Source organism: Muscardinus avellanarius (assembly GCF_963383645.1).
Source record: "Muscardinus avellanarius genome assembly, chromosome: 16".
Lineage (NCBI taxonomy): Eukaryota > Metazoa > Chordata > Mammalia > Rodentia > Gliridae > Muscardinus > Muscardinus avellanarius.
The window spans coordinates 69,288,461-69,302,489 of NC_137802.1; the positions used below are offsets into that span (position 1 = coordinate 69,288,461).

The 14,029-nt window shown below is 47.1% G+C and overlaps 1 protein-coding gene across 3 annotated transcripts in view; it reads right to left on the bottom strand.

Moving 5' to 3' along the window:
* Window positions 1-248: 248 nt before the first annotated feature.
* Window positions 249-14,029, bottom strand: part of ACOX1 (acyl-CoA oxidase 1) — a gene marked incomplete at both ends in the record, with an annotated part of 28,916 nt that continues 15,135 nt past the window's right edge. Inside the window, 12 exons of one of the 3 annotated variants that reach the window (XM_080712848.1) lie at window positions 249-299; window positions 3,618-3,824; window positions 4,096-4,239; window positions 4,342-4,447; window positions 4,572-4,751; window positions 4,977-5,167; window positions 6,221-6,383; window positions 6,777-6,946; window positions 8,838-8,953; window positions 9,100-9,219; window positions 9,758-9,865; window positions 13,032-13,192. In XM_080712848.1, coding sequence (XP_080568974.1) covers window positions 249-299; window positions 3,618-3,824; window positions 4,096-4,239; window positions 4,342-4,447; window positions 4,572-4,751; window positions 4,977-5,167; window positions 6,221-6,383; window positions 6,777-6,946; window positions 8,838-8,953; window positions 9,100-9,219; window positions 9,758-9,865; window positions 13,032-13,192 — 1,717 coding nt within the window. The remainder of the gene's footprint in view (window positions 300-3,617; window positions 3,825-4,095; window positions 4,240-4,341; window positions 4,448-4,571; window positions 4,752-4,976; window positions 5,168-6,220; window positions 6,384-6,776; window positions 6,947-8,837; window positions 8,954-9,099; window positions 9,220-9,757; window positions 9,866-13,031; window positions 13,193-14,029) is intronic. The other 2 variants (XM_080712846.1, XM_080712847.1) reach the window with 2 other exon arrangements.

A 14,029-nucleotide genomic window follows, 5' to 3' on the forward strand; every position in this document is an offset into this window, starting at 1 on the left:
TCTTTCGCGTCTTCTGAACGACTGACAAGTCTCTCATGGTTAATTGCACTTAAGACACATCCTTTTTTTTCCATTTAATCTGTGAAATCTATTTTTTTCTTCATTTAGAAAAAGAGAAAGAGGGTCAATTTATCGTTTGCTCTACAGCGATATGAATTTGATAAGATCCCACGCAGCTTTGAGCATCAGGCAGAGGGCATCGCGGAAGGCTGCTTTCTGGAACATGTTAAACCATCCTTTCTCACGCTTCAGAGCTTGGACTGCAGCGGCTTCAGGTGCTTGTGGAAAGATTCATGGACCTGTAGGGAAAGGAGAGAGAAGAAATACTGTTAGAGCTTGCCATGGAAAAGAGCACACCGTATGTGTGGGTCGGGGGTTGGATCTGGAGAGGCGTGTGCATGCTGGGGGGGGGGGGCGAACCCAGAGCCAATTCCCAAGCCCTTTTTATGAAACGGTCTTGTTTTGTGTGTGTGTGTGTGTGTGTGTGTGTGTGTGTGTGTTACTAGGGATTGAAGCAGAGGCATTCTACCTCTGAGCCACACCCCCATCCCTGTTTTTTTTTTCTTATTCTTTATTTTGAAACAGGGTCTCATTAAGTTGCAGAGGGCTTCACTAAGTAGCTGAGGCTGGCAGTGAATCTGCGATCCTCTTTTAGCCTCCCAAGTACTAGGATTATAGGTTAATCTGTTTTTTTTTCTCTTTTTTTTTAATTTTTTTCTTTCTTTCTTTCTTTTTTTTTTGTGGTACTGGGGTTCCTGGAAGCTCTTCTACCTCCGGGCTACACTCCCAGACCAACTTCTTTATTTTTGGAAACCGGGTCTCTTAAACCAGCGTGACTGGCTTCGAACCTGCGCGATTCTCCGGTCTCTGCCTCCCAAGCACGGGGATTACAAGCGTGTGCCACCATGCCCCGTGCATAGGTTAATCTGTTTAAGTGAGGGACTGATATTGTGGTTATTTTAGAGTTATGTATTGAAAGGTCTATGGATAAAGTATCTGATGAGCTGGGTGTGACAGTGCATGCCAATAGTCTTAGCTGGCTGACAGGCTCCAGCAGGAGGGTCACCTGAGACCATGAGTTGAAGACTAATCTAGGCAACAGTCAGACTGGGTCTCAAAACAAAACACTGCGACCGGGCGTGGTGGGCACGCTTGTAATCCCGCATTCGCTTGTAATCCCAGCATTCGCTTGTAATCCCAGCATTTGGAAGGCTGAGACAGGAGGATTGCGGTTCGCAGACAGCCTCAGCTATCTAGTGAGGCCCTGTTTCAAAATAAAGAATAAAAAATAGGGCTGGGGAGGCTGGGCGTGGTGACGTACACTTGTAATTCCTGTGCTTGGGAGGCGGAGACAGGAGAATTGTGCAGATTCAAAGCCAGCTGAGCTGGCTTAAGAGACCCTGTTTCCAAATAAAACATAAAATAGGTCTGGGAGTATAGCCCGGAGGTAGAAGGGTTCTGTCCGCAGTACCACCAAACAAAAACAAAAACAAAAAAAACCCAAAAAACCTGTAATCCCAGTACTGAGTCCAGAGAATATTAAATATTAAGTCTGAAGCCAGCCTTGGCAATTTAAGAGAGATCCTAACCAGGTGTGGTGGTGCACAGTTGTAACCCAAGTACTTAGGAGGCTGAGACAGAAGGATGCAGGTTAGAAGACAGCTTTAGCAATGTAGCAAGAGTCTGTTACTCAGCAAGACCTTGTTTCAAAAATCAAAACACAACAAACATGGCTAGGGGTATAGCTCAGAGGTAGAATGCCCATGTATTCAATTCCTAGTAACACACACACACACACTACATGGAAGTGCATTATACTATTCTATTTTTGTGTATGTTTGAAATGTTTATTATTAAGTATTTTAGTAAATTAAAACCTTGTTTAGCCTCAGCTACTTACTAGGGCCTTTGCAACTCAGTGAGACCCTGTTTCAAATTTAAAGAATAAAGCCAGGGGTGGTGGCGCACGCTTGTAATCCCAGCACTTGGGTGGCAGAGACCGGAGGATCACGGTTCAAGGCCAGCCTCAGCTACTTAATGAGACCCTTCACAACTCAGTGAGACCCTGTTTCAAAAATAAAAAGACTAGGCCGGGCGTGGTGGCACACACTTGTAATCCCCGTGCTTGGGAGGCAGAGACAGGAGGATCGCGCAGGTTCAAAGCCAGCTGCGCGCGCTGGCTTAGGAGACCCCGTTTCCAAATAAAAATGTGAGAATAGGTCTGGGAGTGTAGCCCGGAGGTAGAAGGGCTTCCAGGAACCCCAGTACCACCAAAAAAATAAATAAAATTTAAAAAATAAAAATAAAAAGACTAAAAAGCCAGGCATGGTGGCACATGCTTGTAATCCCAGCATTCGGGAGGCTGAGACCAGGGGATTGCAGTCACGGACAGACTCAGCTACTTCGTGAGGCCCTCCGCAATTTATTGAGACCCGATTTCAAAATAATAAAAGCCAGGCGTGGTGGCGCACGCTTGTAATCCCCGCACTTGGGAGGCTGAGACAGGAGGATCACACAGGTTCGAAACCAGCCTCAGCTACTTAGTGAGGCTCGGTAACTTAGTGAGACCCTGTTTCCAAAAATAGGTCTGGGAGTATAGCCCAGAGGTAGAAAGCCTCTGGGTTCCACCCCCAGTACCACCAAAAAAATAAATAAATAAATAAAAATAAATAAATAAAAATTAGGGCAAGGGCTGTAGCTCGGAGTTCGAATGTCCCTGAGTTCCATCCCCAGACCCGCAAAAAAAATAAATAAATAAAAATAAATAAATAAAAAATAAGGCTGGGGGTATTGCTCAGAGGTATAATGCTCCTGCATCCCATTCCCAGTACTGCCAAAGAAAATAAATTAATTAATTAAAACAAAGAATAAATCCGGGCATGGTGGCGCAAGCTTGTAATCCCAGCATTCGGGAGGCTGGGACCAGAGGATCACGGTTTGCAGACAGCCTCAGCTACTTAGTGAGGCCCTCTGCAACTTAGTGAGACCCTATTTCAAAATTAAAGAATAAAAAAAACAGGGCAGGGGTATAGCTGAGTTCAAATGCCCCTGGGTTTCACCCCAAACCGGCAAAAAAATAAAAATAAAAATAAAAAATAGGGCTGGGGGTGTAGCTTGGAGGTAGAATGCCCCTGGGTCCTATCCCCAGTACCACACACACACACACAAATAAGCCAGGTGTGGTGGCGCACGCTTATAATCCCAGCATTCAGGAGGCTGAGACCGGAGGATCACGGTTCGCGGACAGCCTCAGCTACTTAGTGAGGCCCTCTGCAACTTAGTGAGACCCTGTTTCAAAATAAAGAATAAAAATAGGGCAGGGGGTGTGGCTCGGAGGTCAAATGCCCCTGGGTTCCATTCCCAGACCTGGGGGGGGGGGCGGGGGGGGGGAGAAAATCCTGTTTGGTGTGGAAATAAGTCAGTACTTTTTGAGCCTGTCAGTAGCAGAAGGGGTCGCAGTGCCTTCGGGGCTTTCCAGCCTCAGATTTGAGGAGGATCTCGGGGGCTGGAGGTGTGGCCCAGCGCAGGGCGCTGCCTGGCGAGCGGGTGAGGCCTGGCTTCCAAGCCAGGGCTCCCCAGAAGGACGTGAATACAGAAGGGGGAATCATTCTTTTTACCTCTGTTTTGTTCAGCGGGGATTTCTTGGCCCACTCAAACAAGTTTTCATACACATTCCCATCGTAGCGACCAAGAACAGAGCCGAGAGTCAAATCTTTAAAATCAAATGCGTCAACCAAAGCCACAGCATTGGGGCGGACCACGGCGAGCAGCTCCAAGATGCGCCTGTTCACTTGGGTGAGCTGAGACCCGGTCATGATGTTCCCCTGAAATAAACCAGAATAGTGCAGTATGTGTGTAGGCATCTATTTATATACACAACACTATAAAACTGGTGATGATTGTACTCCCCAAGCTTGGGAGGCAGAGACAGGAGGATCGCGCAGGTTTGAAACCAGCTGCGCTGGCTTAAGAGACCCTGTTTCCAAAAATAAAACAGTATAAAATAGGTCTGGGAGTGTGGCCAGGAGGTTGAAGGAGACTTCCAGGAACCCCAGTACCACCAAAAAAAAAAAAAAAGACTTAGAAAATACTGACCTGAAGAAAGTCCCCCGACTTCTGACTGATTCCGTAGAGACAGTACAGAAGACACAAACTCCTTAAGACAGCTTGGACAGATTTATCTTGAATCTTGAGGAGTTTTTCTGAAAACAGCTTGACTACCACATAGTGGCAGTGTGCCTAAATAAGAAGGAAACAAGACAGTGGGGCTGGGGCAAGCCCCCGACACACTGACCAGGGCACTGAGTAAGTGGGTGCAGAGACCGGGAGGGCGCCACCGACCTCGCTCGCGCGGACCAGGTCAACGGAGGTCAGGTTCCATGCCACCTCCTTGCTTTTCTGGTGACTCATTTCAGCCTGAAGATTTTTCGCAGCAATGTCCACTAACCTGTTAAGAAATGAAAGCACATGCAGAGCTGCGAGCACGATCCAGTTTACCTATGGCTGTCTCGCCGCCTGGGCCCTGAGGCCCATGGGCTCTCGGGCTCCCTAGCGCTCCGGGGCGCGCTCACCTGGCTGCACGGAGCTTGTACGCCTCAGTGAGGCTCTCAGGGCTGTTGATGTCCACCACGGCTGGCCAGGCGGCCACCTGCTGAGGCTGGATGTGCTGACTGGGCAGGTCATTCAAGTAGGACACCATGCCACACACCAACTTCCCTGAGCGCACCTGGTCATAGCTCTTCATCAAAAACCTAGAAACCACCAGGACATGTGCTTTCAGTAACTCTGCTTTGAAACAACGCAAGGCCCTGTCCACAGGTGCTTCGTATCTTTTACATCTGACCACAGATAAAAACAGTGAAAGCAGGACGGAAGCAAAACTACGCCTTTCAGAAACAAATGTACGCGTGCATGTGGTGGCAACAGGAACCTCTGAAAAAGACCAGAGCCAACAGGAGACACGCATGCATTCTCACCTGGCCGTCTGTAGCATCATGACGGTGTTTTCTCCCTCGAAGGTGCAGGCCGGGGTGAACGTGACGTAGATGTTTGGAATGCCACTGCTATGAGAATAGCCGTGCCCACCACAAGCCATCCGACACTGCTCGATAGCAGCGTTTGCTGTCCAGGTGGTGAAAGCCTTGAGCCCGGCGGTAAGCGCATGAAGCTGGGGACAAGCACGGGCAGTGAGAAGGGGCGCTGGCCGCCCGGGGTCCTTGCTCCAATGGGAAACAGACATCTCCAATGGCACCGTCACCATCAGACCCAGCACTGTGGGCCAATTCCCACTTCCAGACCCTTTCTCTGGAATGTAACGACCTTCTCTTAAACTGTACCCACATTTCCCTAAGTAGCCTCTTATATTTCCCTACACTAAAACCCCAGACACTGCTGGGCGTGGTGGTGCACGCTTGTAATTCCCGCGCTTGGGAGGCTGAGACAGGAGGATCGCGCAAGTTCGAAGCCAGCTGAGGCTGGCTTAAGAGACCCTGTTTCCAAATAAAATATAGAATAGGTCTGGGAGTGTAGCCCGGAGGTAGAAGGCCCCTGGGTTCCACCCCCAGTACCACCCCAAAAAAAAAAAAAAAAAAAAACTAGGGGAGTGGTGAGTCGGCCCGGGCCACCCTTCCCCCTCATGCCATTTTGGCATGGGGCTGTAACTATTTTCTGTATTTCTATTTTCTGTGTTTCTATCTTTTTAATAAACTTCTTTAAATCTTCAAAAGAAATTTTTTAAATAAATAAATAAATAAATAATAAAACCCCAGACACTGCACATGCCAACTGAAACAGTCACCTGTGACTGGCCTAAAGTTTACTCCTTTGATTGACAAATGACCAACCTTATTTAATACTTATGATTAAAAATTTAAAACAAAACCCACATAATTAAAAATCGTATCTTCATATCTGATCTACTTTTATTGTGGTACTGGGGATGCAACCCAGGGGCATTCTACCTCCGAGCTACAACCTCAGTCCTATTTTTTATTCTTTATTTGGAAACAGGGTCTCTGAGTTGCAAAGGGCCTCACTAAGTAGCTGAGGCTGTCCGCGAACTGTGATCCTCCTGTCTCATCTGATCTACTTTCAATCAGCAAGAATTCTAAGAATTTGCGATATCTTTCATTAAGTCCAAACATACAACTTCTGAACATATCCAAACAGGCAAACATAAAGAAGGAGGGTCTCCATCAAGTGAATGAGAGCACACACGTACCTCAGGCAGCTCGCTCAGGTCCCCCTGGCCGATGCCCTCATTAATCCGATGATAGGTCTCCTTCATGTATGCGCCTACAAACTGGAAGGCGTAGGCAGTGGCCAGGAGTGGAAAGAGTTTATATTGCTGGGTCTGAAAATCCAAAATCTGTGGTTCTGGTTCACTATATTATATAGACAAAAAGATAACAATAGTAAGTAAATGCTTACATAGAACTTGCTATGTGCCAGGTTCTAAGTGCCTTGATATATTAACGTATTTAATCTTCATAAAGATCCTGTAAAATAGCTACTATCATGATCTCATTTTACAAATAGGGAAACTGAAATTAGCCAGGCATGGTAGCACACGCCTATAATCCCAGTACTTGGGAGGCTCGGACAGGAGGATCTCAGGCTCGAGGACAGTCTCAGCAAGTAGTGACACTCCATCAAACCAGTGAGACCCTGTTTCAATGCTAATTTTGCATGGCCAACACATCTTCTCTGCATATTTGGGGATCCTAACGCCTAAACAGGGTCAAAACCAGGCCTTCAGGTCTGAGCCCATCCCTCACCCTGGCTTGATTTCAGACTGGTGCCTCACGGCGCTGTATCGGATGGCAATGGTGCACGCCTTGGACAGAGACCGAGCTGCTTCTCCCACCAGGAAGGACCTGACGAACACCATGGTCCCATAGGTGAGCTTGTTGTTCAGGGGCTTCACGTACGTGCCGTCTGGTTTCACCTGGAAGAGCAACGGGAGACTGGTGCTTCCTTCTGTGAAGTCCAGTGGTTCGGCGGTCCTCCAGAGAGCTCCTGAGAGGCAGCGGTGATGACCAGGCAGCTTGTCTGGCCCTGGGGACTGAACTCAGGGGCATCCTACCGCTCAGGCTATTTTATTTTGAAACAGTCTTGCCACATTGCTGAGTGGCTGGCTTTGAACTTGTGATCCTCCTATCAGCCTCACAAGCACTAAAATTACAGGCATACACCACCACGCCCAGCTGTCTGAAATATATTCTCAATCCTTACATTGATCTACTAAGTCAGAACCTTCCGCAAGAAGATTCCCAAAGCCCCGAAAATAAAACCCAAGAATCAATAAATGGGATGGCACCAAATTAAAAAGCTCCTGTGCGGCAAGGAAAACAATGAAGAGTCTGACGAGAAAGCCGACCAGCCAGGCGTGGTGGCACAGCTTGGAATCCCAGTACTTGGGAGGCGGAGACAGGAAGATTACGGTTCAAAAACAGCTTCAGCTACTTAGTGAGGCCCTCTGCAGCTTAGTGAGACCCTGTTTCAAAATAAAGAATAAAAAATCGATCTGGGGGTATTGCTTGGAGGTCGAATGCTCCCAGGTTCAATCTCTCTAGCACCACATACACACACAAAAAGACTGAATCAAAAACTCTGGGGGAGCCAGATGTGATGGCGTACACTTGTAATCCCAGTACTTGGAAGGCTGAGAAAGGAGGATTGCAGTTTCGAAGCCAGCCTCAGATACTTAGTGAGGCTCTCAGCAGCTTAGTGAGACCCTGTTTCCAAACAAAATAGAAAATAGGCCTGGGAGTGTAGCCCAAAGGTAGAAAGCCTCTGGGTTCCACCCCCAGCACCACAAAAAACAAAACAAAACTCTGGGGGTAGAGCTGGGCGTGGTAGTGCATGCTAGCATTTGGGAGGCTGAGACAGGAGGATCACAGGTCTGTGGCCAGCCTCAGCTACTTAGTGAGGCCCTCCATAACTAAGTGAGAACTTGTTTCATAAAAATAAAAAAAAAAGCCGGCGTGGTAGCGCACGCTTGTAATCCCCACGCTTGGGAGGCGGAGACAGGAGGATCGCACAGGTTTAAAGCCAGCTGTGCTGGCTTAAGAGACCGTTTCCAAATAAAAATGTAAAATAGGTCTGGGAGTGTAGCCTGGAGGTAGAAGGGTTCCAGGAACTCCAGTACCACCAATAAATAAATAAATAAAATAGGCTGGGGATGTGGTTCAAGAGATAGAATGCCCCTGGGTTCCATTCCCAGTACCAAACAAACAAACAAACAAAAAAGAATAGAAAATAAGGCTGGTCGTGTCACTTAGAGGTAGAATGCCCCTAGGTTACAACCTTAGTACCAACCAAAAAAAAAAAAATCTTGGGGCAAGGAGGCCTGGCAATCTGGGATTTATTGATTGATTGAACCTAGGGGATTGAATCTATGAGGACTGAACCCAGGGACATTCTATCTCCGAGCTACACCCCCAGCCCTATTTTTTATTCTTTATTTTGAAACAAGGTCTCACTAAGTTGCAGAGGGCCTCACTAAGAGCTGAGGCTGGCAGTGAACCTGCGACTCTTCTGTCTCAGCCTCCCAAGTGCTGGGATTACAACGTGCCCACCACTGCTGGCTGCAATCTGGGTTTCAACAGGCCCTCCAGGTGAATGATTTTAAGGCACAAAAGAGGCTGAGAACGGCAGGTGGAGCGAGCCAGGCTGTTTTCTTCATGCTTGCCAGCTCCTTTCAATTCCACAACACAGTCAAAGAAGCATCAGAAGTAAAAAGAAGAGAAACCCATCACGTCCTAAGGCCAGCCTCTCCTAGCCCGCCGTCGGCGGCCCTCGCGCCGGCACCCCGACCGGGCTGCTGTCCAGTGTACCTGGGCATACTTCATCAGCATGTTTTCTCGGGGAATACGATAGTTGTCCATCTTCAGGTAGCCGTTATCCATTTCTTCATAACCAAATTTGGGGCCAATGTCTCCAACCGTAATACCTGCCACAGACACACGAGACATGAGGTGCTTCCGCTCTTCGATGCCTGCGCCCTCCCCGCCTCCTCGCGAGTTATGGCCGGCACTTTTTGCTAAGGCAAAGTGACGAGTTTGATTTTCACCTCAACATCCGAGGAGCGCTCCTCACCTGGCAAGGGCTTGTGAGTCCCCATTTCACGGATGGGCACAATGAAGGCGTGTAACCCATAGCACTTCCCCTGTGTGAAGAGCTGGGCGAGGACGATAGCGTGGTTCGAAGTCTTCCCGACTACATCAAAAGGAGCAGGAGAGAAAAGTGAGCAGGCATGCTCGCACCTTCAAAGGGCCGGACAAGGAGGTGGGGAAACGCATGGCAGACATAAGCCAGAGCAATAAAGTGTCCAGAAAGCCTCTTCCGTGAGTCATACCTTGCTTCCGGAAAAACTCATTATTTATTAGAACGCTGAATTTCAGCAAAGCAATTGTTCATTTAAAAAAAGCTTTTAGCCGGGCATGGTGGTGCACGCTTGTAATCCCAGCATTTGAGAGACTGAGACCGCAGGATCGTGGTTCAAGGACAGCCTCAGCTACTTAGTGAGTGAGGTCCTCTGCAACTCAGTGAGACCCCGTTTTAAAATAAAGAATAATAATAAATAAAAAATAGGGCAGGAGGTGTACCTCGAAGGTCAAATGCCCCTGGGTTCTACCCCCAGACCCACAAAAAAAAAAAAAAAAGATATATAAATATATAAAGTCCACATTCTAAATTCAATCTCTTAATAAATCTTCACACCATTCAACAAATGCTAAAAAAAAAATTCACTTACGACCACCAGGCCACCACTTAATGGAGGTTACTGTAGGGCTGTTCAGAATAAACTCCTGGGTTTTGGGGTCATATGTGGCAGTGGTTTCCAAGCCTCGAAGATGAGTTCCTAAGGAAATAAATTTATTCGTCTCAGATAAAGTATTAGTTAAAAAAAAAAAAACAGTTAAAATTTCCTGCCCAGCCCTTTAAGCTCTAGCATCTCAGAGACAATCAAAACCTAACCTTAACAACACATTTATAGATAAGGTACAAATGGCTGGTACCCAAGATTATTAATTTCCTATACAGTCAGTTTCCCACTAGGCTAAAAATGTCAGCATCAAGAATGTTCCATTTCTGTATCTGATGAGTGGATTTGTAGCTTTAGTCAACAAAAGGAAATGAAAGGGCAGTTTGGAACCACATTTTCCTAATATTGCAGTGTATGAATTTAACAGGGAAGCTGACTCCCCTTTTAAGCCCACCTTTAAGTTTCAAGTGTGCCGAGGTCAACTGTGTGTACTGTGCTCGCCACCCTTATTTGATATTCTGTTACTGAGAAGACTAAGGTAATATGATAGGAAGAGACTTCAGCTAAAGTTTTTATAAACTAAGAATTTATTTCAGAATGACTGCTAGATCGAAAAATAATAACTTAGAAAAGTATATCATTATGAGGAATAAGACCTGGAAGAATGACTTTTTAAAATTCTTTTAGCCAGCCAGGCGTGGTGGCGCACGCTTGTAATCCCCGCGCTTGGGAGGCAGAGACAGGAGGATCGGGCAGGTTCGAAGCCAGCCGCGTGCACTGGTTTAGGAGACCCTGTTTCCAAAATGAAAATGTAAAAAATAGGTCTGGGAGTGTAGCCCGGAGGTAGAAGGGCTTCCAGGAACCCCAGTACCACCAAAAAAAAAAAAAAAAAAATTCTTCTAGCCGGGTGTGGTGGCGCACGCTTGTAATCCCAGCTCTTGGGAGCCTGAGACAGGAGGATTGCACTGGTTTGAAGCCAGCCTCAGCTACTGAGTGAGGCTCTCAGCAATTTAGTGAGACACTGTTTTCAAATAAAATATAAAACAGGTCTGGGAGTATAGCCCGGAGGTAGAAAACCCCTGGGGTTTCATAGTGCCACACACACACAAATATATATATATTCATTCTTCTAAAAGTCCAATATTAAGGTCTGCAGTCACCCTGGAGATTTCTTTTTCTGGCAGTACTGGGGTTGGAACCCGGGGTCATTCTACCTCCTAGCTATGCCCCAGCCCTGTTTTTTTTTATTCTTTATTTTGAAACAGGGTCTCACTGAGTTGCAATGGGCCTCGCTAAGTAGCTGAGGCTGTCTGCGAACCCGGATCCTCCTGTCTCAGCCTCCCAAGTGCTGGGATGACAAGCGTGCGCCGCCACACCCGGCTCACCCTGCAGATTTCTAATGCCAGGCCTTCAATCAGTCCCAGCTGTTCACGTGTGTGGTGAGGAAGGGTTCCCAGCTTTACGTGCTTGCTGGAGATGGCTGGGAACTCCTGTTTTATTATTTTATTTTTTGCAGGTCCTGGGATGCCCTCCAAGCTACAATCCCTTTATTTGGAAATGGTCTCACTGAGTTGCGGAGGGCCTAAGTAGCTGAGGCTAGCCCCAAATCATGATCCTCCTGTCTCAGCCTCCCAAATGCTGGGATTACAAGTGTGCGCCACCATGACCGGCAGGACTTCTGTTTTAAACCCTAGCATAAATATGCCCAAATTCTTTTTAAAAAGTGATTAAAAAATGGTCTTAGTGGCACTCTTCGAGGCAAATGCTCAGGCCCCTTAACAGACTACTTTGGTCATGTTGGATCTCACTGAACACATAGATTTTAAAACATTTAGAAACTTCCAAGTTGAGTAACAGAACTCACAGCCCTAGCCCCACCAGATTCCTTTCACCAGAGAAGCTTTGCACAGAAGAAAACAGCATATTAAATAGAACAGTAAAGACAAAATGTTTTCAGGTGCACAAGTGAACTGAAGAGTATTTTGCACTGAGTCTCGTGCAAATGCTATAAAACAGTACTCAGCGCCGAGGAAGAGGCAGCTGTACGGAACCAGGACAAACCAAGCAAACGGCGCCAGGTTTTCTGAAACTGCAGAGTAGAAAAAAAGTGGGCAGAACTGAAGTAAGCGCAAGCGGAGACAGAGACGGGCCTCGGCGGGCAGGAGGAGCCGCCACCTGCAGCCCCGCCTGAGTGCAGGGGCGGTGGGGTGGGGAGGAGAGAGAGGCACTGCGAGGCAGTCGGCAGCCGCTGCCAGGAAGGCTTGTCAATTCTGCCGACCTCTGGCCAAGGCACCTTAGAACATTTCACTACCGACCAAGGCACAGGTAACTTGACGGCATAAAATGTTGCACGTTTTGGTTATTATGAGCTCCTCATATCCCTTAAGCATGCCCAAGCGCACACATAGTATTAATGGGTATTCTTCCGGGATTTGTAAAAGTGCATTAGGTACCAGTTATAAATAGACAGAATGAAGAAAACAGATGGATTCAGATTCTATGTGCACAGATTCTATCCAACTTGAACAAGCTTGAAAGTTCATTTGGTAAGTCAGGCAAGACTTGTCATTTCTGACCGTTGAAGAGGAACCATTAAAAAAAAAAATCAGTAAGGCATGGTGGTGCACACCTGTAACTGGGAGGCCGAGAGAGGAAAATCCCAGGTTTGAGGGCAGCCTCAGTAACTCAGCGTGACTCTCAGCAACCTAGCAAGGCCTTATCAACGAAAATAAAAAATAAAAGGCTGGGCATGGCGGTGCATGCTTTGCTTGGAAGGCTGAATCAGGAGGATTGCAGGTTTGCAGCCAGCCTCAGCTATTTAGTGGGGTCCTCCACAACTTGGTGAGACCCTGTTTGAAAGTAAGTAAAACCCCAGTACTCGGTAGGCTGAAAGAGGAGAATTGAAGGTTTGAGGACAACCTCAGTAACTAAGCAAGACCTTGTTTCAGAATTAAAAATATAAAATGAGTTAGAGGTGTAGCTGAGAGGTAGAATAGAACCCCCTAAATTCAATGCCAAGTATATGTAATAAAGAAAATCACTATGATGCTGGGCACAGTCGCTCATGCCTATAATCCCAGTGCTTGGGAGGCTGAGACGGGAGTATCACAGATTCAAGACTAGACTCAGCAACTTAGCGGGCCGTATTTCAAAAAGAAAAAAGGGGGCTCAGAGAAAGAATGGCCCAGGGTTCCCAGGGCCCTCCGAACATGTCCGGTGGCAGAGCCCACCCCGCCCAGAAGGTAGACTGAACGCACGGTACCATGACCCATCTCTGTCTGGGCATAAGTGCCAGTGATCTCCAGATTCCAGGCGGGCATGAAGAAGCGCTCCTGCTGCTCTGCGGTGGCCTGGTGAAGCAAGGTGGGCAGAAACATGCCCAAGTGAAGGTCCAAAGGCTCAGGCCGCCCTCGGTGCACAAAGCTTCGGGGTGATACCAAGGACGGGCGTTGAGGGAAGTGCCATCAGGTGTGAAAGAGTCAGCAATGTGAACAGAGAGAGCGAAGGAAGGAAAAAAAACCTTCTGTAAGTGTGACTGATTGGTGGGCACTTCTTCACGGATGGGAGCACTGCCTCTTTCTGTATTACTTTATGACTCCTGAAAAATTTCCACCATAAGTTGGCAAGGACTATAGCAGCAACAGCTACCACTCCCAAAGCCATGCAGCACTGCCTCCATGTACAAGGCAGGACTCCAGCCTGGCAATTAAAGCAAAGGAAATGAAAAATTTGAAAAGATGGTGTAGAATGGAGAATTTTTTCCCCTTTGGCATTGGAGATTGAGCCCAGAGGTGCTTTACCCCTGACCTATGTCCCAAGCCCTTTTTATTTTGAGACAGGGTCTCACTAAGTTGCCAAGGCTGACCTCGAACTTGTGTTCCTCCTGCCTCCGTTTCCCAAATAGCTGGGATTAAAGGTGTGCGCCACCATGCCCAGGTAGACTGGAGAATTTAAATAGAACAAAGATTTATTTTTAGGTAAAAAGACAGGAGAACATCACAGTTCTCTTGGGGTACCGATATGATCCCCAAGACTGAAGTTTTTCCTAAATGCTATTTCAATAATGCTTCTGCTCCTAGGTTGGGATATTTTGTCAAAAATAAATAAATAAATAAATAAATAAATAAAACAAGCCAGGCGTGGTGCCTCACGCTTGTAATCCCAGCGCTAGGGAGGCTGAGACTGGAGGATCCCACAGGTTTGAAGCCAGTCTCAGCTACTTGGTAAGGCTCTCAGCAAATATAGTATAAAATACGTCTG